Source organism: Rhamphochromis sp. 'chilingali' (genome assembly GCF_963969265.1).
Source record: "Rhamphochromis sp. 'chilingali' genome assembly, chromosome: 9".
In the NCBI taxonomy this organism is placed as follows: Eukaryota; Metazoa; Chordata; class Actinopteri; order Cichliformes; family Cichlidae; genus Rhamphochromis; species Rhamphochromis sp. 'chilingali'.
The window spans coordinates 22,242,721-22,270,450 of record NC_137936.1 but is presented as its reverse complement, the minus strand read 5'-3'; the positions used below and the strand labels follow the sequence as shown (position 1 = coordinate 22,270,450).

Genomic DNA, 27,730 nt, shown 5'->3' with positions numbered 1-27,730 from the left:
GACTGTTAATATGCATACTGTCATGACCACTGATCAGCAACCACCAACCAAATCATGGCAATCCTCACGACACTTAACACCGTACACTATACTACTCCGTTTGTGCCGGGGGACCCCATCCTTGGGGTGGACCAATTTTGGCACAGCGTGTTGCCTCTCAGCTATTCCAATACTCCTGATACATAAACGATCACTAAGTGATCATAAGTGATCCAAATGAAGCATCGTGCTACATGATATGCATCTACTATGGAATAAAACATCTTTGAACATTAAATGATTTTTAAAATAATTCATAGATTAAGAACTGAAAGACTGGATGATAGAAAACAAAGGGATCAACGGAGTATTTGTGTGTTGCAGAATAAGTTGGCAACAAGTCTGTTGGCAGCCAGTAATTATTCAGTTGCTGCTATTTGTGATACATTATGACTCATATGCAATTTATAGGAAAACATTGCTTGAAATAAATCTGGGTTTGTAAACTTAATGTGTCATATTCCAGTAAAAAGGTCAATTAGGATTAAAAGTGTTAAACTCTTTTTGACTGAGTCTCTTCTTTCGCAACACACTTGAAACAGACACACACACACACACACACACACACACACACACACACACACACACACAAGTGCATGTGCGTTCCCATTTTCAGGCAAGAAAATGACATCATAGGGTACTATGCAACACCAACTGTTGGTGTATTCCCAACAACATTCCTGAATTCCTCTGTGGTATTTCTTCACCATGTGGGCAGTCTGTCAATTCTGCAAGTCAATTTTGCAGTCTGGGGGTTTTACTGGTTGAGAGACAGTTTAAAGTAGGGTGAAAATGTCAAGACAAATGCAGGAAATAAAAAGTTTTGAAAGAAATGGAATAATAACAGAACATATCTGTCTGGTTAATCTTTGTTTCTACCTTCCGCTATGGCCACAAACTTTAGGTAGCGACTAAAGGTATAAGATAGCCGAGACAAATAATGGAGATTAGCTTCCTCCAAAGGCTTTGAGGGTTCAGCCTCTGAAACAGGGTGTGGAAATCATGTATTTGGCAGGAGCTCACGGTAAAGGTGCTGCTCCTCCACATCAAAAGGAGCCAATTGGTGTGGTTTGAGCATCTGACTAGGATGCTTCCTAGGTGAGGTGCTTTGGGCACGTCCAACCAGGAAGTGACCCCGGGGCAGACCCAAGACACGCTGGAGAGATTATGTTGGCTGGGGATGGCCTGGCTTGGGGATGCAGTAGAAGGTGGTCTGAGATTCTCTGCTTAGACTGCTAATGAGATTTTAAAAAATGGATGGAGGCAGCGTGTAGTGCGCGCTGACACAATAAGCAGAACTGTCACTGGTATTGCTTGGAAGTAAAAACACTCATTTGATAAAGTAGTTCCAGATGCCTCGGTGGATATAAAATGTCGGGACTAAGAGATACAGATTCAAAGCAGTACATGTGTCAAACCAGGATGTAGATTTGGTTTGGCTAAACGAGAAACAGACCACAAGACTGTTTAAATATACTGAGTGTAAACATCTCACAACTAGCAGCTATTTCCACAGATTTTAAAAACTCTTGACAGTCATACTGGGTCACACAAAAACACTATAATTACAGCAAATTTAATTCCGTGTACCAATACTGAAATTCTGGGAACTTGCATAAACAGCAGCAGACTTCACTTCTGTACAGATTTTTACTATTATGTGATTGGTTCACACAAGGAGCATTTGTGTCTATTTTCTCTGCACGTGCACTTTATAGTCCTCTTCCCACCCAGAAAACACTGTAACCTGAGGAAAAACCTCAGGGCCTTAATAACTATGTAATTCTGCAGCCACATGGCACCGCACTGTATTCCTTAAGTTAACGAAAACTAAAGACATTCCACATCTGAAGGGTTTGTGTACTACAGTACAGCTGGACCGAAATGTAGGTAGTCCCAACCCCCTCGTTTTGAAATGATCACTATGTGTGCTTCCATTTCCTCCAGCAATCCCCTGTGTTCTTTCTGATGTCCTCTTTGTTCCAGGGCTGCAGCTCTCATGGGGGAGCTCGGTGAACATGGCGTGTAATTGGGTGTGCATGGGTACACAATCTGTTCACTGGGACTTGAGACAGGAAAAGGAAAAGGGGATGGGTGGAGACAGGAAAAGGAGGGGAACCTACTAACTTAACCTGCCCTATCGGTGACACATATCCTATGTGCAGATTACGTTCAAAGAAAAAAGAAAAAGACCCACACACCCTCTCTTTGACACTAAAAGGCAATAACTTTTTATTAAATATTTGACTTTTTTTTTTAAGAGTGTTTGTTTTTTCTACAAAAAAATAAACACTCATCACTAAAAATATAATGCGAGTCTAATCTGTATATGAAATGACAGCCTTAGGATATGAAAAAGTAAAGCAAATCTATTCTTTCCAGCAGAGTGAGACTTCTCTCACTCCAAAAATAAAGATCATTTTGCTTCCTTGATCTGTAGCCTCAGTAAACACTTTACTGATGAGTTTATGTTCTCAATTCCCAGTTTCATGTCTTTTTGAGTGTAACAAGACACTCATTTTGTAAATTATGGTCCCCGTCAGAGTTAAAAACAAAGGATAAAACCGGATATTCTTTAGGGTGGGCCTATCACTCTATTCTAAAACTGTGCAGTGTATCTCAGTTTCTCTCTCAGATCCATGTGTTTGTCATGTCCGGTTTCATAACGCCAAGTTCGCAGGAGCCAAAATGCCTCACTTGAGGTTTTCAACACACAATTTTGCAAACCACTGGTTTGTGTCATGGTTACCAGTTCCATCTTTTATATGCAGTCTATGCTTTTATCTCTGTCGTTCTGCTGTCGTGGTTTACTGAGGTACTTACTAGAAATACTACTGGGTGTGACGTTATAGGACACCTCACTGAATAGCAGTGGTGTGACTCCAGCACTCACAAACATCACTGCAGTGCTACAGGAAGCCAGCTCAACTTTCATCATCTTACATCGATGCAGTGACCCTCGCAGGCATCAGTTTGTAGCTTCATACCAATGGAAATGTAACAGAACTCAATCAAGCTGCCATTGCACTTCAGTAACACTGTTGGACTCATTATGAAATCCAATGCTTTTTTTATTCCACGTATGCTTCTTCCCAGTTCAAAGCCCAGCAATCTTACTTATTTATAGTCTCTAGTTGTCAGACCTGAAAGGCTCAAGTGTCGATGTTTGAGGCACTTTTCCCTCACAAAGCTTCCCCCACATCCAGCGTGGATCCAAATTTGGTGGCTCCTCTGTAACTTAGGCAACTTTATGGGGTTAATTTCCTTCTGAACTTGACAAAAATGTTAACAGATACCCAATTATCTTATCTTATATTTATTAGGTATTTAATTCAATCGATAAAGGAATGCTACTTGTATGGCTCACCAGCAGCTGAGGGAAAATGTGGCTGAAAAGGCTGGGGGGGGGGGGGGGGGTGTTAAACCCAGGTCATAATTTTATTAAATGACAGCAGTGTGTTTTACAATAGCTACAAAAAACAGCCCAGTCGTTAAAAGTGTAGCAATTACATTTGGAGACAGAGGGAAAATAAGTGACACAAGGAAAAATGGGAACAACAGGACAACACGGATGAAGCTCGAGAGGAGGTTGAAGAAAATCAACGTCAGGCGGAAAGTGAAGGATAACATGGATGGGAGTGAAAGTCGTCTGACGCAAGTTAAAAAAGGGAAAAGAGATGGCTTAGAGGAGCTCTCGTGGGAACGGCGTTAATGTTCAGGTCCCAGCTGAGGTCATGTCCCCTTGGCTGTGTTTTCATAATCTCCCGAGTCTTGGGGTAATCAAACAAAGCAGTGGCATTCTCAATACTCGACCCAGATAACAAACTTTGGACCAAACCCTTTCACGGAGAACTGACAAACCAGAAGCGATGCAGCATCCTCTTTTCATTTCCTTTGCTACTTTTCACTCTCTCTTTTCTTTACTTTAAGTCAGCCGGAGTCTGCTGCCACCACCTCCACCTCCCCCTTTTCCCACTTTTTCTGTCAGCGTCGTGAAGGCCAGCAACAACAACAAATGGAGCCTCTCTCCGCTGGGTGTGGTGGCCTGCAGAGCAACAGCTGGGTTCTGTTGTTTCTCCTGAGACACCAACAGACTATTCGCCCTTCTTTGCAGGAGGACTGTTCTTCCATGTTCTTAACTTTTTTCTTAAATATTTAGGGGCTTAAATTTCCCAAATGTCCTCTTTTTCCAGTGGCAGTGACTTTCTACCTTTCTCTGAAATGTTTCCCTAGATCGAAACCGTTTTTGAAAACAACATTTAGTTCGACAACTGACATATCCTCTTTCCTTTAAAAGTCTCTTGCTCCGTCTGCCTTACTCTACTTTTCTGTCCTTTCTCTCACTGTCAGCCACTGGCTATCGTTCTCCATCTTCCACTTCCCTACGTTTTTCCCCGTTCCCTGTTGACCATTTCCCAGTGACACATTTCCTGTACAGCAGAGGTTATCAACACATTTTAGAGTCATATCAGGGTTTAAAAAAAAAGGGTAAAAAAATATCTAATTTAGCTACATAGTAAAATATATAACAGTACGCTTGAAAAAAGTCCTTTTACAGATTACGTATGATTTTTAAAAACTGGTTTTCGCTGTTCAGTTACAGCTGTTATGACAGTGACAACTATTATTTGTGTGCCAAAGCTGCAGTAAAATTAAAACCTTTAAAAGTTTGAAGCCTCTGTTTAGATCAGCTGCAGTCGCCTTTGGCGAGGCATTAGCATGTGTGTGTGCTCGCAGTGTAATGAACCATTTTTGAGGGTGCAACTAACCGAATGGCAATAACAGATCAACTTCAGAGGCGGTGTGTGTACGTGTATGTGTGCCCTGCCAGTTCAGACCTGCCCTACGTTTAATTAGAACTATGAGTCAAAGCCCAACTTGTGGTCAGAGCAGCAATCAAACACTAGCAGGGCCCCATGGGCACATGCACTAAGACACACACGGGCTTGGGTAAGCGTGCGCGCACATTCACAGATCCTCTCACGCACTTCTGCCTAACAAAAACCCTCAACAGAATGCAAATTATGAAACGAGAACTCTTTTTTTCTCTGTTTTAAAATCTGTAAATTGTCAAATTGAGTGCAAATACTATTCAAACCAGTCGTTCTACTGTAGAGCAGCAATCCCTGCACGCAAATACAGACACACACATACACAAACGCATTTAATAGAAGAAAAGAAGACAAAGTGCTTAGTAAACCACAGTTGAAGCAATCTTTTGATCTGATGCTAAGCACACCAGACAGTCACAGTCTTTCATTACAAGGCTTTGCACTTTGCGAATCAGTCACTGCCAACAACTTAAAACTTCATATATGAAGAAAAGAAACAAAGTCAGTCAAACATTAGCCAAAGTCTATCTGTGAGCGTTAGTCGTAGTCTCACTCACAGATAGCAGACAAACACAAATATACTATATGTACAGATACATGCTGTATGCAAATCATGCAGTACTTATCGTGCGTGCACCCGCGTGTATGTATGTGTAATTATCAGAACCCCGGGCTCGATGTTATCACTGCTCTCCATGTGCTCGACAGGACGGCATCGGGAGAAAAGATAAGAACCGGCACTGTGGCCAGATGTCCAATGTGTGCGTGTGTGCAATTCCTTTTCAAATCGGAGCTCCTGGGCAGATTACCTGTGACCAGCAAGGCAGGCCAGAATCAGGCTACAAGATCCTCTCTCTCTCTTACACACACACACACACGTACACACACAGACTCTTATCTCTGTCTTTGATGCAGCTGGAGATTTTTACTGTGTTTGCCAAAACCAGAAAATGAGGACAAAAAGCCCTGAACTGACAGAATCCATGGAAAACACTTTAGACTCCAGGTTATATGTACACACAGCAGCTATCTGTGCTCATGTGAATGTAAAACTGATCGTTTAATTATTCTTGACTTTTTTTTTTCAAATAAATTTCTGTATGTTGTAGTAGTTGTGCGTAACAGAAAAATACAACTCTTAGTGGGTTTGATGTTAGAAACACTCCTGAATGGAGATTTCGTCATGTGCTAATACATCTGTGTATGCCAGGTTTCAGCATATCAAACAATAGAATATGTACTGGGCACAATGTGTGCTTACATTCTGATAACATTCACTTCCTTTGGTTCCAGCTGAGCTGCATTTACTTGGATACAGATGACACATTTGACCTTCACTGGAAAGGTAAACATCCATTAAATTCAGCGCTGGTATCTCCAAACCTTTTGTCCTTAGTGAGGAACAAAACAAAGTATTTGAATTTAATTACTCACCCTGAAAGATGAGATTGGACCCAATATGTAGTGATGTTGTCTAATACCAGTTTCAGTATCAAGGAGGATGAGATTATTGTTTATAATCCAACCTTCAAATGAAAAGTGTAATATCTTTAAATATAAATTAAATATAATATGTCTTTAAATATAATATCATTGTTTTTCTGTTTTGTTTTTTTTTACCTTAAAGCAGTTTCAGTAACAATGCAGAGCAGACCCCTTACTTATATCACTGCAACTGTAGTGCCACAGTCTCCAGTTTGAACAGTGAGGGGGAAAATGAACAAAAACAAACAAACAATCACATGACATAAAAGTTGGAACTTTTGCAATTTTTGCTATAACCAGACTTCATCCAGCAAAGATGAAGGCATTCTTCATGGGACTTTATATTAGACACTTAGTAACCTGTCCACAGCATACCCTGCCTTCCATCCCTCATGACCTGAATTGGTTAAGTAGCAGAAAATGGACAGATGGTAATATAAACGGTTTTATATTCAAAATTATGCATTTATCAAACTGGGCTTCCAGGACTCCATTACACACTTATACCTAAAACAACACTACCTCATCATCCATTAATAGATGGCAGAACATTATTTTTCTAAATGATACATAGCTCGCCAACTTGATTCACTTCATTTGATAGCGCCAAATCACAACAACAGTTGTTGTCTCAACGTATTTTATATTGTAAGGTAAAAAACCTTCAATTACAGAGAGAAAGCCCCAATGATCAGACGACATCCTATGAGCAAGAACCTGGTGACAGTGGGAAGGAAGAACCCCCGTTTAATAGGAAGAAACCTCTGGCTCAGGCTCAGGGAGAGGCAGCCATCTGCTGTGACTAGTTGGGGAGTAACAATAAAATGTGTATCTTTTTGCTTTTCAAAAATTGTGCATTACTTAGCGTTTTCTCCGTAGTTTAACAACAACAAAAAAAGGGTATACAAAAAAGAAGACAAAAACCAGTGACGGTGTGTTTTGACACCATGAGAAAAACATAATATAGGTGTTGTCATATTAATAAATCATTCAAGAGTTTTTTGAGTACTAGCAAATAAGTTATTTGTATTGGGACTAAATAATACCAGAAATCAGATAATAAAATCTTAATCTCCAATAACATAATGTCCATGTTAAAACAAAAATTACATTGAATAGTTCAGCTGTGTAGCAAACCGATCCACATGTAAGCAAGTGGTGTTGGGGTGCTTGCACAAGTGACAGTCCACTCCAAAAGTGCAAAGCTGACACAGATACAGAAATAGTTGTTAAGCTACCGAACAGGAAGGAGAGTAGGAGCTAAACAGGGACGACTAGACTACTACTCTGTCTGCTGCCACCCAGTCATCTGTCCATCTGTCTGTCGCTCGCTTCCTGGCTCGAAGAAGACATCACTTTGGACTGACTGGCGCCTGAGAGGAGAGGCCATGTATAGGAACAGGGCCTCTGTAAGTTTTCCCATGTAGTGAAGGAAAATTTGGCTTTATGGATCCTATTTATGACTTATGAAAATACCTCCCTGTGATTGATGATTAGTAATTCTGTATGAGCTTCTTTGGGGTCAAGACACAGGACAGCTGTTCTGGGTGCCATGCTTCTTCTCCACCCCCATCCTACAGTACATCCCTTTGCTGGCTCCAATCCTGTGCATAAGGGTATTAATACAGCCCACCAAGGGAGAAAAGTGGACTTATTTCCGTGCCAAGAAGCTTTACAACATATCACCTGCTGTTCTTCTCACCTCTTCATCTTTATCTCCACATTGAGTGAAAAAGCTCGGAAAAATGCTAATATCAGTAACAACAATAATAAACCTACATAGTGCTAAATCAACAATAACTCGGGTAATCTATTAAAATTGACCAGTCTTTTCTTCCTTTTATAAAACAAAATCTCTGTGTTTGTCTCTTTGTCTGCCAACTCCTCCTACACGATGAGGATTTGAGCAACCATTACAATGCCATCAAATTGCTTGGCAACCACCTAGCAACAGGCTAGGCTGAACAGTATTTTTTGCCTCTATGCCCCTACAACACCTTATGAAAGGATCCTATTGTTTTAATTTTATGACAATAACATGTCCATTATAACCACAAAAGCTGAATTATATGTGATAGATGACAATGTTATCACGTTGCCTAGCAATCACCTTGCAATGGGCTAAAAGAGACCATTGTTTGCATTTATACACTTACAGCACCTCATATTTTTTTAATTTCACGGCCAAACAAGAACAGGCAACAAACAATATTGCAATATGAGCATGTACTAATAAGGCAAATGGATCACTGACTGGATATTTCTTCTTTCTTCTTCTTCCTGGGTATTTATATTTTGCTGAACATGGCACCTTGTAATGATGGAAACACTGAGCAGCTCTGCTAGTTCTAAGTGTCATGTTACCTCAGCTAGAGGATCAGAAAGGTGGGACAGGGGCAGTTAAATGACTGATGGCGTACTGTAGCTGCCACACCTGACCCAAGTCCTGAATGACCTGCCCTGGCACAGAACATGTATTATTCAATCCGGTAACTCTATTGAGTAAAGCAGGCTGTGGTTGAATCACTTTGTTATCCCTATTTGTCAAACTTCACTTGTTTGCACTACACTATTTTCCCTTTTGTGGTTGCCAGCACTCACTGCCAGCGTCAGACAACCAAGAGCCAATTTGTGCTGGACAATCTAGAACCTGTGAAGACTAGGGTTAGTTATAAAAACAAACACACAAGAATTACTCACCCCACTTATATGTTAAGGTTAGCATATGTAGGATTAGCAAGTGAGGTTAAAAGTCAAGCCACCGATGACACAAAGCTTCTGAATTTAGCCTGTAAAGGACTGGGATGATTTAGACTATGTATAGGAACAAAGTTTCTGCATGTGTGAGAAACTATGTAAAGAAAGGAAGGATAGAAGATGTGACCTGTCTCTCCCTGCTGGCATGCATCAGAGAAAGAAGAGCACACTTTTATAATTAGCAGTGCAGAAGATGTCAAGCAGGAATAGCTGGCATATGTATGGGACATAAATATGCATGTGCCACATGATGGTATGCACGCTTTACTTTTTACATTAATACACAGAAATACAAAATCACACAAAAAGTCTGTAATGTAGCAATATTTTCATAAATTTTCCTTGAAGGTTTTCTGGAATTAACCAATTGAGATTATTCAAGGAGTAAACTTCAGATCAATTAATTCAAATGATCTGTAACAATAAGTATTTTAGGCAGAGTGAACTTAGAAGCTATCAAATTATAACAAGAAAGAAATGAAGACTAAAGTTTCCAGTAATAAATTTAGAATGATCACATATTTCCTCATGTTAAAACTGAAATTTCTTTTTATGAGATCTGTGAAGAATCTCTTCTTGACTTTCAAACTCTAAACAAATTATGGAACATGGTATCAAATAACTTTCTGAATCCTTCTTCTGTGTTTCAACCACAACTGCTACCTTTCCTCTCCTTTCCTGGAAACTGCTGCATGAAAGCAGCCAGTTAATGTTCTACTGAATTAAATATAAAATGCTTCATCTCTCTGCATCTTAATAGGTGATATTTTAACTTCTTTTGTGGTTTGACATGTTTTTACTGGAAAGAAGATGTTGGGCTGAGATCAAGGGGGAGATATTATACATAATTCAAATGGTGATGTTTTATGCTAGTAATAGATGATATTAAAACATGCATCAGGCATGCTTTTTTGTTTCAACTGATTATAAAATAAGAGTTAGTTGCATAATGTAGTTGTATCCAGACTGGTTTCATGAAAAAGTGTCGCTTTCACCATGCACTTCTGTCTGCCACTGGGCATGAAAACTACCGGGAAAATGAAGTTTCAATCGTGCAGCCAAAACAAAAGGAACATTTCATTTTCCTGGTAGTTTTCCTGAATTAGCTTGTAATGGCAGATGTTGGAATAAGTAAAATAAATAAAGACTGCATGGCCAAAAAAAAAAAAAATCAATAAAAAGCAAGGTGAAGAGGAAGTGTATAATCGAAATCTAAAGTTTAAACAAGAGTAAAGTCAGTTGGCTAGAAACGCAAGAGAGCACTCTAATACTTGGCTTTTGCTGCTAAACTCAATAAGGGCCCAGTCACACAGGCCTAGAGACTTGACGGTGACCTCCTAGCAACCACCAGTAACTAGGACAAAATGTGTATTACTCAAAAGGTCAGGAAGTGCTTGCTTCGGGTCCAATCGATTGCTGAAGCCCCAGCCACAGATCCAGAGACCGGTCAGTAATGCCAGTGACACAGGTTGCAAGGGAATTTTGAAACAATGTGTTACCAACCAATATTTTCCATTTCCAGTTTCACTCAGTGATTAGTTGGCAAGTGTTTGCACACAAATCAGCATCATTCAGGCAAATCACAGGTGACCGTGGGAGAGGTTTTTGGTCCAGAACCTTCTTTGCAACCGATGTCACATAGCGACAGCCATCTTTAATAAAATGATAAGTCTGGCTGCTTTACCAGGTGTAACAATGAATAAATCCTTTTTTTCCATGGATGCCTGGATGTTAAAGTTTAACAGAGTTAGAAGTTAGCAGGGAGTTAGCTTGCTAATTTCCATCTAAACATAATATACCCTGTTCCAACTGAGGGATTTCAGAAAAATTAAAACGTACAGTTCTGCTCTCACTTCTGACATAAATGAAGACAGAAAACTAAACAGCAGTGATGTTTGTGGGGTTACTGAAGTTTGGCTAGCTGGTATGTACTGATGTGCTATGTGGTGGCTAGCTATATAAACACATTAGCACAGTAACGTTTCCACTCAATAAAAGTTAGCAATCGCATGGCAGGTTGCTGTAAACGGACCAAACTTCAGTCAGAAGCACAACTGAGATCATTCATCAACAATACGAGGTTAGTCATTAATATACTGTTGCATGGGATGGGCTGTAGTTACACTGTAAGGTTTTTAAAAAACGGTGCTTTAAAACGTGCTGCCGATGAATAGTGGTAATAAAAACTGAGAAACGCAGACAGTGTTCACCGACCTTTTCCCCCCCTTTTTTTAAGGAGCTTGTTCAGATTAAATCGAAAATTAAATAGAAAATAGACAGAGTTTAAAAAAAAAACAACAGCCTTAGTAAACACAAAGTAGTTTGGACCCGGAAGCAGGGTTCATACATCATCACTTAACAACTGGATAGGAAGTTGGTGTTTATGAACAGCAACAGCTTGTTAACACACAATTTCCATACTTTCCAAGTCTTACTGAATGGAGTTTCATGGATTTCATCAAGTAAAAAAAACAAAAGGATTGTACTTAGATATAAAGAGTTAAAAAAAAAAAAATAGGTGATTTTTTTTTGTTTCAAAGGAACTTAATAGTAAATCGAAATGAAAATAAGCAACTACTCAGGGACAGTAGATTGCAGTCAATTTAAAGACAATTTATACTTTTTTAAAATGTCTCTCTCATTCTCCCTCCTTATTTTTTTTTCCCCCACTCGAACTCTCCGTCTCACAGGAGGGTGTGCAGTGCAATAATGAAAAAGCAGACTTAATATGTTTTCCCTGAGTCCATCTGGTAATAATTGCAGCATGTAGCAACTGTAGCTGTGTTTGGATAAAGCTCTGACATACATGGGGCCCTCTGACGCTCATAGAGTAAGCGTGTGTGTGTGCGCGCGTGTGTGTGTCTCCACTGGGAGAGTCTGTTTATGTGGGGACAAAGAGAGAGAGAGGAAGAAGAAAAAAAAGCATGTGACTGGATAATTTGTGTTACTCTGAGTGTGTGTGCGCGTATCCGCACTTGTATGCTTTCCAAGCTGCTGGGTGACGGGCCAACATAACTAAATCAACTTTATCGTCAGCGCACTGTTTTACGTGGATAAGCGCAGAGCAGAGCATGGATGAATGTGTGTGGGTGGTTGGGTAACATCTCCTCCTCAAGGGGATGAGTATGACTCAGGGTGATGATTACTGGCATCTGATGGCACTGAGATTGCTACCAAAAAGCCACAGGCACACTGGACAGATCCAGGTACCTACATCTTATCGAACACAGCTTCTGTGTACTAAAATTAGACCTAAAGAATTTTCAGCAAGACTCGGATCACTTCTTTACTTAGACGACAGGTACGGTTCAATCTTAGGTCACGCAGCAAAACCGAAATAATTTAGATAGCAACTGTCAGAGCAATTATCCAAAGTGTGCCTCACAAACCGATCTTGAGCAAGACACTGACTCACAATATGTAACCTTGGATATTTGGAGTATCAACTTAAAAACAAATGCCTCCCAAATCAGGGGCCCCTGTACCCAAAGGAGGAATACAAGATGGTCCTATATTATTAAAAAGGGATTGAAGTAATTTCACAATGATTTCATTTCAAAATGCAACAATAAGATGATGATGTTACACAAACACAGGTTACACCCTCTAGAGTGTGTTCACATAACCAAACCCATATTAAATGTTGCCTAGTTTTTCACTCAAATCCTTGTGGAGCAAATCACATCAAGTGTTACTTGTGTGATATGAGATTCTTGTACTAAGCATGTTCTAAAGGCCCCTTTGTTAAAAATCAAGCAGCTGTCACGGTATTCAACATGAGACTACGTCCCAAAGAACCAAAACAGAAAAGAGTGTGACAAGTGACACATTCTTCTTCAAGTTCAGCACAGACGTGTCTAACTCGTGACTTGCTGCCAGTGCCAGTTGGAGTAGGTGGAAGGGAGTGGAGCATGGATTCTGCAGAAAGACCCTTTGTGCTAAAAGGGTCACACATCCTCTGTTTGAGCCATTTACAGGCTGACAGATTAACACATACGGGAAACACGCTCGTTCCCATGTTTACTGACAATGATGACAGGGACATACAACATACACAACTGAATATCAATGACCACGTGCTTCCTTGATGTTAATATAAGGAAACTGCACAGCCACAAAATAATATCTAACCTTGATAAAGTCAGATGACTGTATATGAGTGTAACGCATCACTTCCTTTACAAAATCTCCTGCAATCACATTACTAACCTGACGCATTAGAGCTGCAAATGAGTAAAAAAGCAAAGCCAGCTTGTTATTATGACTTTAACTTTCAATAATGGTATAGCGCTTCTATTTTTTGTTAACATTAAAGTCATAAAATTAACCCATTTTGTCCTTGATCCCTGTAAGTGTCTGTATGAATGAGCGCAGTGACTCATCCTTCCAAGGCAAAGACAATCAGTGGGCATCGTAGGAAAGGTAGAGCATCCCGTACAGACACTCATTTCCTGTCAGCTTCTCTGAGTGTTTGTGTGTCTGACCCTGCCCTCAACAATGAAGCTACAGTGAGGAAGGAAAGGGCAGCCAAAACTCAAAGCAATGTTCCGGTTAAACATGTTTAAATGACAAAATTATTGTGAATTGAAATCGGAGCTTGATTCAGTTCAGGTAATGCATCCCATTCAACTTTTGAACCAACATGGCGACACAGGTTGAACATGTGACCCAATTCAGTCTTATTTGATCTGGTTTGGATAAATCACACGCTGGAAACAGTTAAAATCTTGTGGTAAATGGATATTTTTGTTGGCAACGATAACGTTTAACTACAAATACTCATCTAAAGTTAGGAGAAAATGTGTATCAGTCGAGGCATGAGGCAGTTTTACGGCCTCGGAGGAAGTAAGTACAATGATTTTATAGCCAAGGCTTGTCTGAATGGTTGCCGTAGTCTTTTCCTGGCTGTGTAACATTTTTCCCTCATCTCTTTTGCTTCTACAATGCTATAAATAGTAAAAATAGAGATAGTGGCCCACACTCATTCTTAACTTAAACATAATCATTCATGTGGTTATGAGATAAATAGGGACCAAGAGGGGTAAAAGAGGCCTGAAACACATGACAGCATAAAGGTGGTGTGATTGCTGGAGAGTCTATCTCAGAAAATGAGCCAAAATGTTGCTGTATGACACAATTAGACCATATGAAAATAACTCATACACACAGGAGTGACAGTGGAGGTAACAGTTGCACAACACAAGGAAAACTAACCATGGCAATCTGCAGAGTAAAAAACAAAGAAGTATAGCACAACTACAGATCAGCTCATAAATATTAAAATCAGGTCATGTTTCATTTTCCTTGCCACGAACATGAACGGCCTTAAGAGGCATGCTGCATACAAATGTTTCAAATATAAGTAACTGATTTGCCAGATTTATAGTACATTTTCCACTCTGCCATGGTCCCATCACAGGCTGAAATCTCAGCAGGGCTGATCTCACAAAGAAGCCATTCAAAGTGACTTGTGCACGTTAACACCACACACATACACGCACAGGCACAGCTTTCAGGCAGTCTAAACTTTTACCGAACTTGAACTCCCACAAAACCCTGCAGTGACCGCATAAAAAGTAGTTCTCAGGTTACAAACTCACCCAAAATAGGCCTTAAGTACATAGTAGTGATATCTAGTGACGTAGATTATAGTTTAGAATGGTTACACACACTTGAACGGCTGTGATGAATTCAGTGTCATGCTTTAGGGAAAGGCGAGAACATTGAAAAGTATAACTTGTTTCATTGTAATACTATGTTTTTTCATATATGACCAGTACTATTGTATTTCTCATCAGAACCTGCAGTTTAAAAGTCATACTTGTAAAATCTGTCAACAGTTTCTAAAAAAAACCACACCAGATGAGATAGTTAGTCATGAAAATAGCTATTCTTTACAATTCAGGGAAACCTTTTAAAAGCAGTGAGTCACTGAAAAGTCACTGAAAGTGATAATCTTCCCATGAGGACTCATAACTGTACCCAATTCCAATATGTACACATTAAAAAGAATCACATAAGAACCCTTTAAACCCCCTAATTTTGCAGTGAGAATCATCATTATTGCAAACCAGAACTTCTCAAAATATGGGGTCGAGCCCCAAAATGATCCACAAGCCTGTTTCTAGTGGGTTCCCGCATGAAATAAGTAATAATATGCTTTCAAAGTCAAGAAAAAAAAAACACTACTGTCTTTCCTGGAAATGAGGGCTTTTTTTTAAGGGACGTCCTTAAAGCGCAGTAATTTTCAGAAAAAGTAATCTGTGTACAGGAAACAGACGCAAAGACTTCTGGCGCTAGTGGGCTGAGCAATCAAAACAATCTCTCCGTGTTCTGATTGAAGAGAATGGGACCGATGCCAGACTCTTCAACACGCTTCATCGGGGAGAGGGGGTGGACAGAAGGGGGTGGGAACAAATGCAAGAGATGGAGAGAAATGATAGGGATGAGGTGGAGACTGATAGAAGAAGAGGTGAGAAAGGGGGTAGAAGTTGGGGAGAGAGAGAAAAGAGGAGGAAGGCATTTTCTTCTTCACTTGTTGCTTCTCTCATTTCACCTTAAATTGTTTTCTTTTCATCTCCAGTCCTCTTTTGACGTCCATTCTTTCTTCATGCTTGTCTTTTCTACGATCTCCACTGTCTCTTATCTCTTATGTTTCTCAGTATTTTAATCTGGCTCTCATGCTTTTCTTTCACCCCCTCCTCCTCATCGATGTGTTATTAGGGAGAAAGTACATGGGATTTTCCCACAGTTCAACAGGACCAATCCCAACCCCCACCACCCACACGCACTCGTTTTCTGTCTTTCCCCCCGATTCCCTCTGTCTCATGTCAGAGGGGAAAGTCTTGAAGAAAACCACCCATATTCCACCACAAAGTATTCTGGGTGTTTGCTGGAACTTTATGCCGCTCGTTGTTCCGTCAACATTGACTGTGCGCTTCTATGGCAACACAATAATTAGAGGAAGGTTATGGGACGAAAATATCTCTGCTTCGGGATTAAAACGGCATCTTTGCTTAATGATTTAGGTCCTGTTTGGTTTTGCTTTTAGAGAAATCCCAATGATGAAATTAAAATTTCCACAAGAGGATAAAACCATTCTGAAACTGTGTGAAAAAAACATATTGGTACGAATTTCCCAGGGTTGTAAAACTTCCAGGACCAATCTAAGAGCTATGTAGCCATTAATCTCTGCCCCACTGTTTAGGTTTCAGTCATGGTTGGAGTAGGCAAAGCAAGAAGCTCAGAAATCTGTTTGGTCAGCCATGAAGCCGATATGAAACAAGCTCCCCAAACCATTTCAACTACACTCTAGAGAGCCTGAAAAAAAGAGCCAACTGGACTTCTTTAGGTTTGTGAAGATGTTTCACCTCTCATCCAAGAGGCTTCTTCAGTTCTAAAAGCAAACGATAAAGAGCCACAGGTATTTGACCCCAAGTGGCAGCTGTCCCCTTAGACCTGGTCCAATTTTTGTCTAAGACACAAACTCTCAAACACAAGATGAAAAAAAATGTATGCTGTGTATACTCTGCAGTGAGGTGTGGTCGGACCTCTGCATAGGTAAAACTAAACAGCCATTTCACAAATGCACAGTACAACATATAAGAACCACCTCAACAACAGACTTAGCTGTACGTGTGCACCTAAAGGACAAACTACAGATGGTTTAAGAGAGGAGTAAAGGAGGCCATCTTTGTCCACTGTGAGTAACCGTCACTGAAGAAAAGTGATGGCTTACAACATGAGCTGTCAGCCACTTCCAGTGCAGTCTTGATTTCTCTTCCCAGGCAACCCCACTCGCACCTCGTCTCTGGTGACCTCAGTAAGTCACATGATAGGTTGAGGAAAGATCTCACAGGGGTTTCACCTTTAACCACCAGTGATGGTAATGACCCATGACTTCTTTCACCCCATGGCTCATGTCAGTCGTCACATGACCCAAAGTCAATGAGCCTCAGGAATACATTCAAGGGGACAACCCCCATTAAGGGTTAAGTACCTGAGACCCCACCAATTTGTTTTTAAAACTGAAGAAGTCTCTTCAATGGGAGCTGAAACATCTTCACAAATCTAACTAATGCTGTTACCTCAGTCCAGCAGTAACTAGTTTCCACAGGTGAAGGCTAGCGGCTGATTTGATGAATGGCCTCTTTACTATTAATGTCCAACTCCATTGCAACAATCTAATCCAACAATCTGACCAATTAGTATATTTTGGGCTAGGGTTGTGCTAATGGTGATGTCAGGAATTGACAAGTGAAAGTCCGCCCATTTTTAGGTTATTTTCCATATTAAGTTAATCTTATTATTATGACATTAACATTAAACTGAATTTGTCTCAGTGTTGTTTTCATGTTGAATCTCCACATATAAAAGACGCTTATAACACAGATGTGTCTGGACGTGTACGGGCAGGCAAACAAGTTCATGCCCAGACTTCTGACTTTTAAAATTAATGTGGAGCAGCGACACTGATCCAGCACAATGAAATGAGAAAAACAGGGGATATTTCTAACTGGTGGACTGATTTTTTGGGACTCTGCATTTACAGAGAAGCTCATTTATCAATCTCCTTAACTTTTTTAAAAACACATTAATCACTTTTGTTGGTGTAGGGAGGTCACCATAAAGAGCACAGATAAAAGAGATGGGTAAAATATTTCACTCAGAAAAAACAAAAAACAAAACAAAACTAGAACACATGGTTTAACTATCAGTCTGAGGTAAAGATGTAAAAACTTCATGCCATTTTAGCCTTTTCAGTGCTGTGTACAACTTTCCACTAACAACCTCCTGTTGGTGAGCAGCAGTGGTAGCAAAAAAATAGATTTATGATCCTGCAATCATGTCTGTTTTGTAACTTTCCAGTTATGCAGAGAAAAGAATGACTGAAAATCAACCAATCAACAGATTTTTGCTTGCATGCGGTCCTGGAGCTAACTAACAGTCTGTGGCCTGTGCGGATGGATAGGAAAGGGAACTGCTACAGCAAATTTCAATAAAATCAAAGAAGTTTTAAGAAGCACGGAGGAGAGGACTGATAATGACTGCAGTACAAAGCTTTTCATCACTCGTTTTAACGTCATTGCTGAGACAGTTTTATAAAAAATTAATAAATAATAAATTTCTGCAGCATGGGCTAAGGTGAAGTACAAACCAGAGTGCAAACATCAAAAAACACCATATATTTTTGAGGCTACAACCTGCATCATCATAGCTCTTTGGAGCACTTACTCACTATTAATGCACTACCACGCAGAGCTCTTTACTCCCACTTTCAAACCAGACCCCAACAACACTTCACCTGACAGTGGTGGCTAACATTATTTAAAAAAGACAAACAGAACAAACAAACAGAAACAAAACACAAAATTGGTGACAAGTGTGCTTAACTACTTTCAAAGAATACACACACAGCTCTCATTCCAGCTATACAAACATCAGTTTCTTGTCATTATGGCTCAAGGACCAGGTTTGCCACACTTAGCACATTTTGTGATCATGTCTCCACCTATTTGTGTGGGTGGGTGTATGTGTGGACGCAATCTACCTCTGCAGCCTGTGTCTCTTGGTGCAGCAGAGTCAGCCCCGTCAGGTCCTCCAGGAATGAATGGGAAGAATTAAAAACCTTGGACAGGAAGCTGAAACCTTCCCTCTCATAGTGGTCTAAGACCTAGATTAAAAAACAAAAGAAAACATAACAACAGTTAAAGGTTATTTAATCCAAAATGCAACTCTGGGGTATTACACCATTGTTTGAATTATGTGTGCTATGATACTACACTTCTGCTTTCACTGAAAGTAAACAGAAACAGCTGATCAGCATAAACTGATCGTGAACTGGCTAAGTAACTGGGAAAAATACAAAATGACTTAAAAACTTACAAGATAAAATCTCTAAATCTTCTCTTTCTGAAAATGTAGATGTCGCCGTGTGTGCTGACTAAACAGACGAAGCCCTCTTTTAGTTTGCTCAGGTGCAAGAGTTAAAAGGTTGGACTCACACAGGTGAAAAAAAGGTTCCACAACCTAAATGCACTGTTTGACCTTTACTGTGTTTTTTAGTAATATGTTACATCTTGCCAAAGGCAGTTATGAAATGTTTTCCTTCCCCACACGTTACGCTTTTGGTGTCCTTATTAAGTGTGCCTTGCACTGGAAAAGTAAGCCATGCTAAAGAATCACAACATGAGAAAATGTATCTTCAAAAACATTATTACATAAAAGCAGATCATAATTTTTGCATGGAAGAAACACTTTTTAAAAAAGGAACTTTTAAAACTCTGGCCCTCAGGCTTAACTTCTGTAACACCACAATTCGGCACCTCTACAATCACTCTGCGGTGTTTACCATAATCCCCTACAGTACAGACTTCAAATACCCACACCTTCTTTCCAAAAACCACACATCCACAGATCCTCTGCCCTCTGGACTACCCTGCTAGACTTAGCAAAGCCTTTCATAGATGCCTACAGACCCTCCCCTGCAGGTGTAGAGTTACCTCTGCTTCAGACAGCAACACAATGTGTGCATCACTGTCTGTGTGTGTGAGTTCGCAGACTGGCGTCTAGTCTTGGAGCCAGACACACCGCACACAATACACACTGATGTGTCCCCTCATTCATCTTTTCAACCTCTCTTTTCTTTCCTTCTTTCTCTTTTATTTCTTTGACTCTCCACTTCGATCCATGGGGTGTGTTATGTGAGACGCCAACGGCCATAACCCACTTTGTTGAAATGTAGCTTTTCATGACACAGGAAGCAACCTAATGACCATGACGATCTTGTGATAAAGTTAATAAAGTCACTGCACAAACACAGTACTAAGGGCATCAAACACACACCTTTTGGAAAAACATGTCCACAAAGGCTCTCTGCGTTTAGAGCATTTCCCATAAAAATGTAATTACATTGTTGTAAATACTATAATTGGACACACAAAGAAATGAAAAGACTACAAAAAAAGGAGAAAATTTTGAAGTGTTTCGCGGTGCTGATGGCTTTAATAGTGATCATGTGCTGCTGCTGGATAGCATCAATTAAGCAAAACTACAAATTCACCAACAAACAAACATCTGGATGAGATGGGTTGCTGCATATATGGACATAAACGCTGACATATGGATTCACACGTGCACTTGTAGCAAAGCTTCCTTCCACTCGGGGCCACATAAATGCATCTCTGAGCTTTATTGACAGTTGGCAGGCCTCCTTTTTGAAGCTGGAACCATACAGAAGGCATTAACTGGAAGCATCACACACTACACGTGTGCCTCTAGCAGTTTCTAAAGATATCAAACAGTGGGTGGTCTTGGTGACACAGAGGACTCCTTTACAACCAAATTTTAAAGGACTCAAATTTGCTTGTAAACACTGAAGAATATGAGGGACCGGATGCTTTTCAAAGTACAGCTGCTTTAATGGTGGTTTAAGCTGGTTTCATTTTTAACTTAAGCACATAATTTACCAGGACTTTGTGTTTCCATAATGTGACACCTAATATATTCTGAATACTGTGAGTAAACAGTTCCTGCTGACTCACTTCCTCTGTTAACAAGAACGGCCATCATGCCTATGCAGACACATGCTTTAAAAACTCCATACTGACTCATTATTATAGGTTTGTGGGTGTAACGGTATTGGTGAAAAGGGACACTTTTGAGAAGGTACAGCTAGCAAAGAATGTGTAGCTGGAAGTTTTTTGAGTTTTTTTTCCTGGGCACATCAGCATAATCATCCTTCTTACCATCTTACCTACTCGCTAGAAGTGATGCCCTGCATCTTCATCCTCCTACCCATTATGAATTTCAAGTTAAAGGGTTACTATTTTGGACTACATCCACCGCAAAATGCAGACACACAAGTGCGAGCGGTTTAAACAAGATTTCCACTGAGCGTTCCCAAAATAGAAGCCCTTCTGGCAGCTGTGCAGCTCCGACTAAGGAGACTACCTTGAAGAGGAGATCAGGCAATCTAAAGGACTATTTTTTGTTTTTTCCCCAGGGCGCACTTGTGGTAACTTATGATTGCATCCTATGTTTTATATCTGATTATTTTCTATTAATTTTTTTGGTTGGTGCTTTAAAAACTTAATATCACACATCAGCAAAAGCAATGAAATGGAAATTCACCCCCTGACATAGCACAAAAAATACCCGCAGACTCTCTCTGGCTGTCCACTCCTTATATTCTTTGCTTTTCATCTTTACAATCTGTGGTTTAATAAGGACGATTTACTCTGAAGATAAAACAACACAAGCAAGTACAAGTTTAAAAGAGAGACCACCTTGACAGAGGAACACTGTGAGTTATGTTAGTGACCAGTTACAAATGTCGTCAGAACTTTACAACCCAAACAGAAAAAGTATATGTTTGCTATTAATAGTGGAAGCATATTTGGTGGTGTGTACAAGTAGCTGTAGTAAGAGGTATCTGGCACAGTTTTAGACAAAGCCACGTCAGCTGTGATTTACTCTTTGGCGTATAGTTTTATTGGCTTGTAGCCCCAGAGAGTTAGGAAATACATACACACACACACACACACACACACACACACACACACACAGAGCGAAAAGCCCCAACTCTACAGGAACTGCTCCAGCCCAGACAGGGGCTGAATTGTTTTGTTTCCATAGAGACCTGGCAGCACACAGCTGACTGCGGCAGAAATACACGCAGAAAGACCTGCACTCGCTGTCTCTCTCTCTCACACACAAAAACCCACACATCCACACACTATTTAATACACCGATAGATGGACTAGAGGAACACACAATGGGAGGAGAGATGTGGGGGAGGAAGAGAAGTAAGGCAGAGAAGGTAAGATGTACGAGAGGAAAGAAGGAGATGTAAAACAGGACTAGACTGAAAAAAGAATAAAAGAAGAGACTGAAAGGATGATAAGCGAATGCAAAACAGATGGAAAAGATGTGTGAGTGGGATTAAACATATTCACCAGCTTCACTACATAACCTTTATCCCTGCCTCAGCAAAGGATCGTCTTTCCAAACTCATGTTGTTCATTGTTCCCAACTACACAGGCTTTACCCAATCCCTGTCAAACCATATGAAACCTCTGTGCAGACCGAATAATCTCATCAGTCACACAGGCAGAAACATGACACCTTAAGATGGGCTGGAACTGCAGACTTTTTTTCTTTTTTTTGTCAGAGCGTAGGTGGAAAAAAAACTTTTAGTGCACAAGCTAGCCAACTCCCTCCCCCTGCTGCCTCTTGGTTTCTCTCCCCGTCTTCACATGAAAGTGATAGATCTGGGGCTTTATGACCTCTTTATAGACACAAAGAGTGCATTGAGATCAGGGAAGAATGAAAGACTGAACCAGCCCGCCACTCATCACAACACCCTTGCTTTTAACGCTCTACTTCCTCTGCTTATAAACCCTCGATATTATTCCCATTTAAAAAAACAAACAAACAAACAAACAAAAGCCACGAAATGACAAAAAAAACTTTCTCCTTCTTTAATTTGCACTTTTCTATCGCGACTCCCCTGGTTCCCAGTCTTACACCAGTGTAAAAACAATGAGTCACATTGCTACACACTTAGCCACACTGGCCAGTTGGATATCAACCTATTACGAGAAAAAACAAAACAAAACACAAAGGGCAATTTCTCTTACCCCACTTGGCCTTAGTTAGGATATGTGAACCCTTCAACAACCCATCTATGCACATGCACACACACACACACATACACACAGACAAAAAAAGAGAGAGCAGCAGTGGGAGCTAATTACACTCAACGACAGTTACTGACATCAATGAACAACTGCTGCCTGATTGTTACCATATGCTTTTACCAGCTTTTCTGTGTCTCTCTCTGTGTGGATTCAGTATTCCTCAAAGAACTGCATTTCAACACTGACTTCACAATGTGGAAATAGGAGAGATGGGAATCCCCCTATTTCTGTTAAGGCTGCAATTTGTGTTTGGAAACAATGTTGTCACATAATAACAGAATCTAATCTGATACTTCGATACTTTAAGCAGGGGATATATATAGACCTCACAGCCCATTGTTCATTGGTGCTAGTCTCAGAACAGAATCCATTTTTTGGGATTTCCTTACCTGGATGATTGAGGGATGCATCAAGGCACATCTACATTGTATCTACTTTTTTCTGGCAAAGTGCAGTTCAACATTAAAACACAGTCTTGCTGCAAAACTGGATTCAGAAACACATAATTAGAACTATTCAGTTACATTTGGTGCCACTTACAATGGGGGAGCAGGCAGTGCATTTGTCAAAGGCCAGGCTGGCAGGCAGGACATTATCGAACCTTGAAAGAAAGCCTCGAATCTGTGGAGGAGAATAAGACCCTTAAGAAAAGCAGACATTCTAATTATGTGATCAAGGTTTGACAACAGAGGGGACAAGCTGACATTAACAAAAGATAAACAACAAGAAAAACAAGCAGCTTTTGGAAGTCGGTGTGTTCACCAGGAGACTTGCTAGGAAATGGCAAAGGTGATGCTTTTATTCCTTGAAAGCAAAAAGTAATGCTTCCACTGACAATCATGAAAATGCAAAACAAATTTTGCATTTTCATGATGAAAATGCAAAACAAATGACAAATTTTCATATGTAATGAAAATTTGCCAGCAATTTCTGTATGCTGTTTAAACTGAAAGCAGAGAGCGCCCTCTGGTGTTATAAAGGCATGTTTCAATTTGATTCATTTCATCATCTTTAAGTGCTAAATGCCTTCACTCTTAATTAATCCTATACATGCATGTTGCAGTATCACTTTTCACATCACATTCTTGTAATCGCCTTCCTCATCCACCCCCAGCTTCCTGTTTTGTAATAAAAGCTTCAGCCAATAATGGGTTTTTTTTTGTTTTTTGTTTTTTTGATGACACACAAAACATGAGGAGCATGCAACAATTTCCTGGGTATAATTATCTGGTGGTGAGACTGACGAGTATATCAAACATTTGTGGCCAATTACTGCTGATGCCCAGTGACGGAGAAAAGGTGGAAATTCATGGCTTTTGGTGTTTCTAAGATCAAGAGCATCAGTGTTCGTCCTTATATGCACCAAATTCATTTCTTATGCTGTGTGTTAACCTGCAGTGACAGGTGACACACCATGTCCAGAGAGTAAGGTAAACTGTGGGAAGGGGGGGGGGTCAGACCAGTGGATGAGCGTGGGCGAGTGAGACAGTCGTGAACAGACTCTATAGCTTTCTGTAGAGAGCATAAACTGACCACATATGACATATGTGTGTCAAGTAATGTGCTCAGTCGACGTCAGGCACAGTTCAACACGCGTTTGGATAACACATGAAGATTAACTGCTGTTTAAGCACGGCTCGTCAGACATGTCATTCAAGACTGTAAGACCACTAATTACTTCATGGAGTATCAAAGCATCCTTGAGTTACATCAAAGCAATCAAGGTGCATCATTTCCACTGAGAATCAGTGCTTTTGACTTCAAGGGATGATAATATATGTGCCGCTTTGGATCCCAGTTCAAGTTGCTCAACATTCCTCCCACATTAAGGCCATGCTTAATTTGATCATTTTATCCATTATCTACGTTGCAATTTTGATATTTTGGATTATTTTCTACCTTAGGCCCGGCTGTCCACCCCTTATATTCTTGTTTTTTGGGGATCGTAATTGAGGGACTGAAGATAAAAGGTCTTGGAGTTTGTGAAACTGGACAATATAGCTAAATCCAGTTTAATTCTATATATATCAGAGTAAAGTGCTATTGTAGTAGTTGTTACTTATAGTAACCCTTAATGTTGATTATTTGATTTAGCTTGGGCTTAACACACAGAAGTATCAAAAACATGTTGAGAACATCTCTCAAACACAGCTCTATTCAAGGGCACAAAATTGACAGTGCGCGTGAAAACGAGGGGAAGGCAATGGTATAGCTGCACTTCAGTTACAATGGCGATACAAGTGTGCAATTTTTGCAAATCACCAGAAGCTGTCACTGTGGCACCACAAAAAAAACCCAAACAAACTGCAGAGTGCTGTATAGGCACAGAGTGACGGGGGACTGAGCACCTCAGTCATTTATACATAAATGTGTGCGTCTCAAGCATATTACTTATTTTTCATTTTTCACTCCAATCATTTTTGCACCTTCTCTCTGTACATGAGCACACACATAAAATACCACATTTGAATGCCAATTTTTTTGATGGGTTGTTTGGCTGCCAGCAGATGTGTCAAGCAAAAGGCAGTTTTCATGATGATGAATATTGATGGTGATACGTAAATAGAGGAGATGAAAAACCACCATTTAGCCAGGAGCACAGTTTGTCCTAGGTAATTTGCAAAATCAATAAAAATATTTACACTTTTCTATTACATGAAAAAAAATGAATATATTACTAAACAAAATCCAATTTGAATGTGTCATTAGTCCAATCACGCTCAACACAATCCAAAAAACATTAAACAAAAAAAAACCCACACACAAAAAAAACTTGCAAATTGAGTTTTACTAATGACAAACCAAAGAAAAAGAGCTACACAAAGATGCACTATTCAGATAAGCACACGGACCCTTTCTTTTTCCTTTCTTCTCCATAATAGCTGCTGCAACCAGCTCATTGATTATCACTATGAGCTATGACTTTGCCACAGCTTCCAGCTGAGCCTTGCCTGACCTCAAGTGCCGTGTTTCTCGAGCTATGAAAAAGAATTAATTTTGTTCTATTTGGCAGCACCAAATTCAAGTCTAGTTACTGCCTGTTATGACGAGCCATAGCGCCTTACTCTTGACTCATTTCTACAAAAGGACTGAAAGGCACTAATTCATAAAGCACAAAGACATGCAAATCTGCAGCTAAAGTTTGCATATCAGAAAATCTCTTCCTGTCCCAGAAAATGGGCTTCTGGCGCTCGGAAAGACTAAGATCTCTTAATTATGATGGTTTCCAGGCATGATGAAGTCTCCTCATTAGGAACCTTGAGTCATGTTTGATCTTTCAGTTTGAACATATTTAATGACTATTAAAGTCACCAAAATGGGAAACCTTTGTGTATTGTTACAGAATAAAAAACATCAGATGTAAGAATGTTGTCTCTACATATGTATGTTTGTACTGATGTGGACAAAAACCCAGCAGAATATTAAAAACTGAAAAAAAAGAAATCACTGACTTGCCAAGCTGTTAAGGCAAGGTTGTGTGCAGGGCACTTAGTGAAATACTATAACAGCGAGGCTGCTGAATTACGCAACACTTCCATCATTTCTGCTTGTCCTTCTTTTCACAGAGTATGCATAACAACACAGCAAACTGTGCCCCTTTTCACTTGCTGAATCAAAACATAATCATTTCTTCTTGGGGTGAATGCTGAGATACTCCTTTGCAATTATCTCTCTTCTGCACTGTTGTTCTCTTCGCAGTCCCAAACTGGACTCTCAGTGAAATGCAGCTTTTTCAGAATGTTAAAGCAATACTTCAGCCTCCGCCTTCAGGATCTGCCACTTGTTCCCCTGAGTCACTGAGAGCTTTGTATGTAGGTGTCTGGAAAACTTTAATAGCCTGTAAATATGCTGACCCTGAATTCAACTTCAGCAATTACAGTTTACTGTCTGTTATGCAATTCTTTTTATTATTTTTTTTAACTCTTACATGCATACTTTGGATTTTTAGCAACATTTTGCAAGTTATTAATTTCAGATTTTCATATGAGTGCATCTATATGTCTGACCTGATGTGGCACGAGACCGAGCGAGGTGGGAGGTTCGTTCATTCTGTCATCGCTGCTGCTGGCCACTGCATAGCCTCTGAAGGAGAAGAAAAGGGACATAAGTTTATATTCCTACACACATGCTTGTGCAATTTTGGCAGTTTTTAAGAAATAAGTAATAAATGAATAAATAAATAAGATGAAGAATTAAAACCAGCAAACCTGCTTAAACAACCTTCCACAGAAAATTATAATACACTGCATTCTGATGATTTTTTTATTATACACAGCAAATCTAAATGTGCTGCTAAGAAACACTGACTTTGGTTTTCTATACTGAGAACTAATAGATCCTACTTCCTTGAATATTAAAAGGTTTTACATTTTTCATGTGATCTGAGAGCTCCTGCTCCCCAGTAAATGTAATCAGGGTTAAAAGGTTCTACTTTGTGTGGGTAACAATAAGTGAAATATCACATCTCGCGCTGAGCTGACAGTGGTTTTGCAAAGTCAGAAATCTCTGTCAAACTGCAGCAACATTAATCCTGAAGTGCCAATTTTCTAAAGCCAGTGGTTGCTATGAAGTAAGATTTCAAATGAGAGCTGGTGTAAGGGGCTTTTTTGGGATAAAGAGCTGGAAGAATTGGGGTTATACAGAAAGGCACAAACACAGCTACTAAGATAAAAACAAGGACACAGACAGTAGCTGAAGCAAGACACAGAGAGATCTTGGTGTAAAGCAAGGAGCTACATAAACACAGAAGTTCTGGAAAAAGCACATGGAAATTCACCTTCTCCTTTACTTTCTAAGCTTTTTATCCAGGACCGAAAGAACGGCTTTGTAACAGCTTATAACATCTCAAAAACATTCTGAGAGAAAATGGCTGTCTTATCAGGCCCAGCAAGCAGCCACTTTAGTATGATTTTCACC

General features: G+C 39.9%; 1 protein-coding gene across 2 annotated transcripts in view; it reads right to left on the bottom strand.

Annotated features, from left to right (window-relative positions):
- The window catches only part of atg7 (ATG7 autophagy related 7 homolog), a 57,980-nt gene that overhangs the window by 7,503 nt on the left and 22,747 nt on the right, over positions 1–27,730 (bottom strand). For both annotated transcript variants that reach the window (XM_080890432.1, XM_080890433.1), the window contains exons 16-18: positions 26,821–26,896; positions 23,354–23,434; positions 18,664–18,786 (exon numbers count right to left, since the gene is read on the bottom strand). In XM_080890432.1, the coding sequence (XP_080746558.1) occupies positions 18,664–18,786; positions 23,354–23,434; positions 26,821–26,896 (280 nt within the window). The remainder of the gene's footprint in view (positions 1–18,663; positions 18,787–23,353; positions 23,435–26,820; positions 26,897–27,730) is intronic.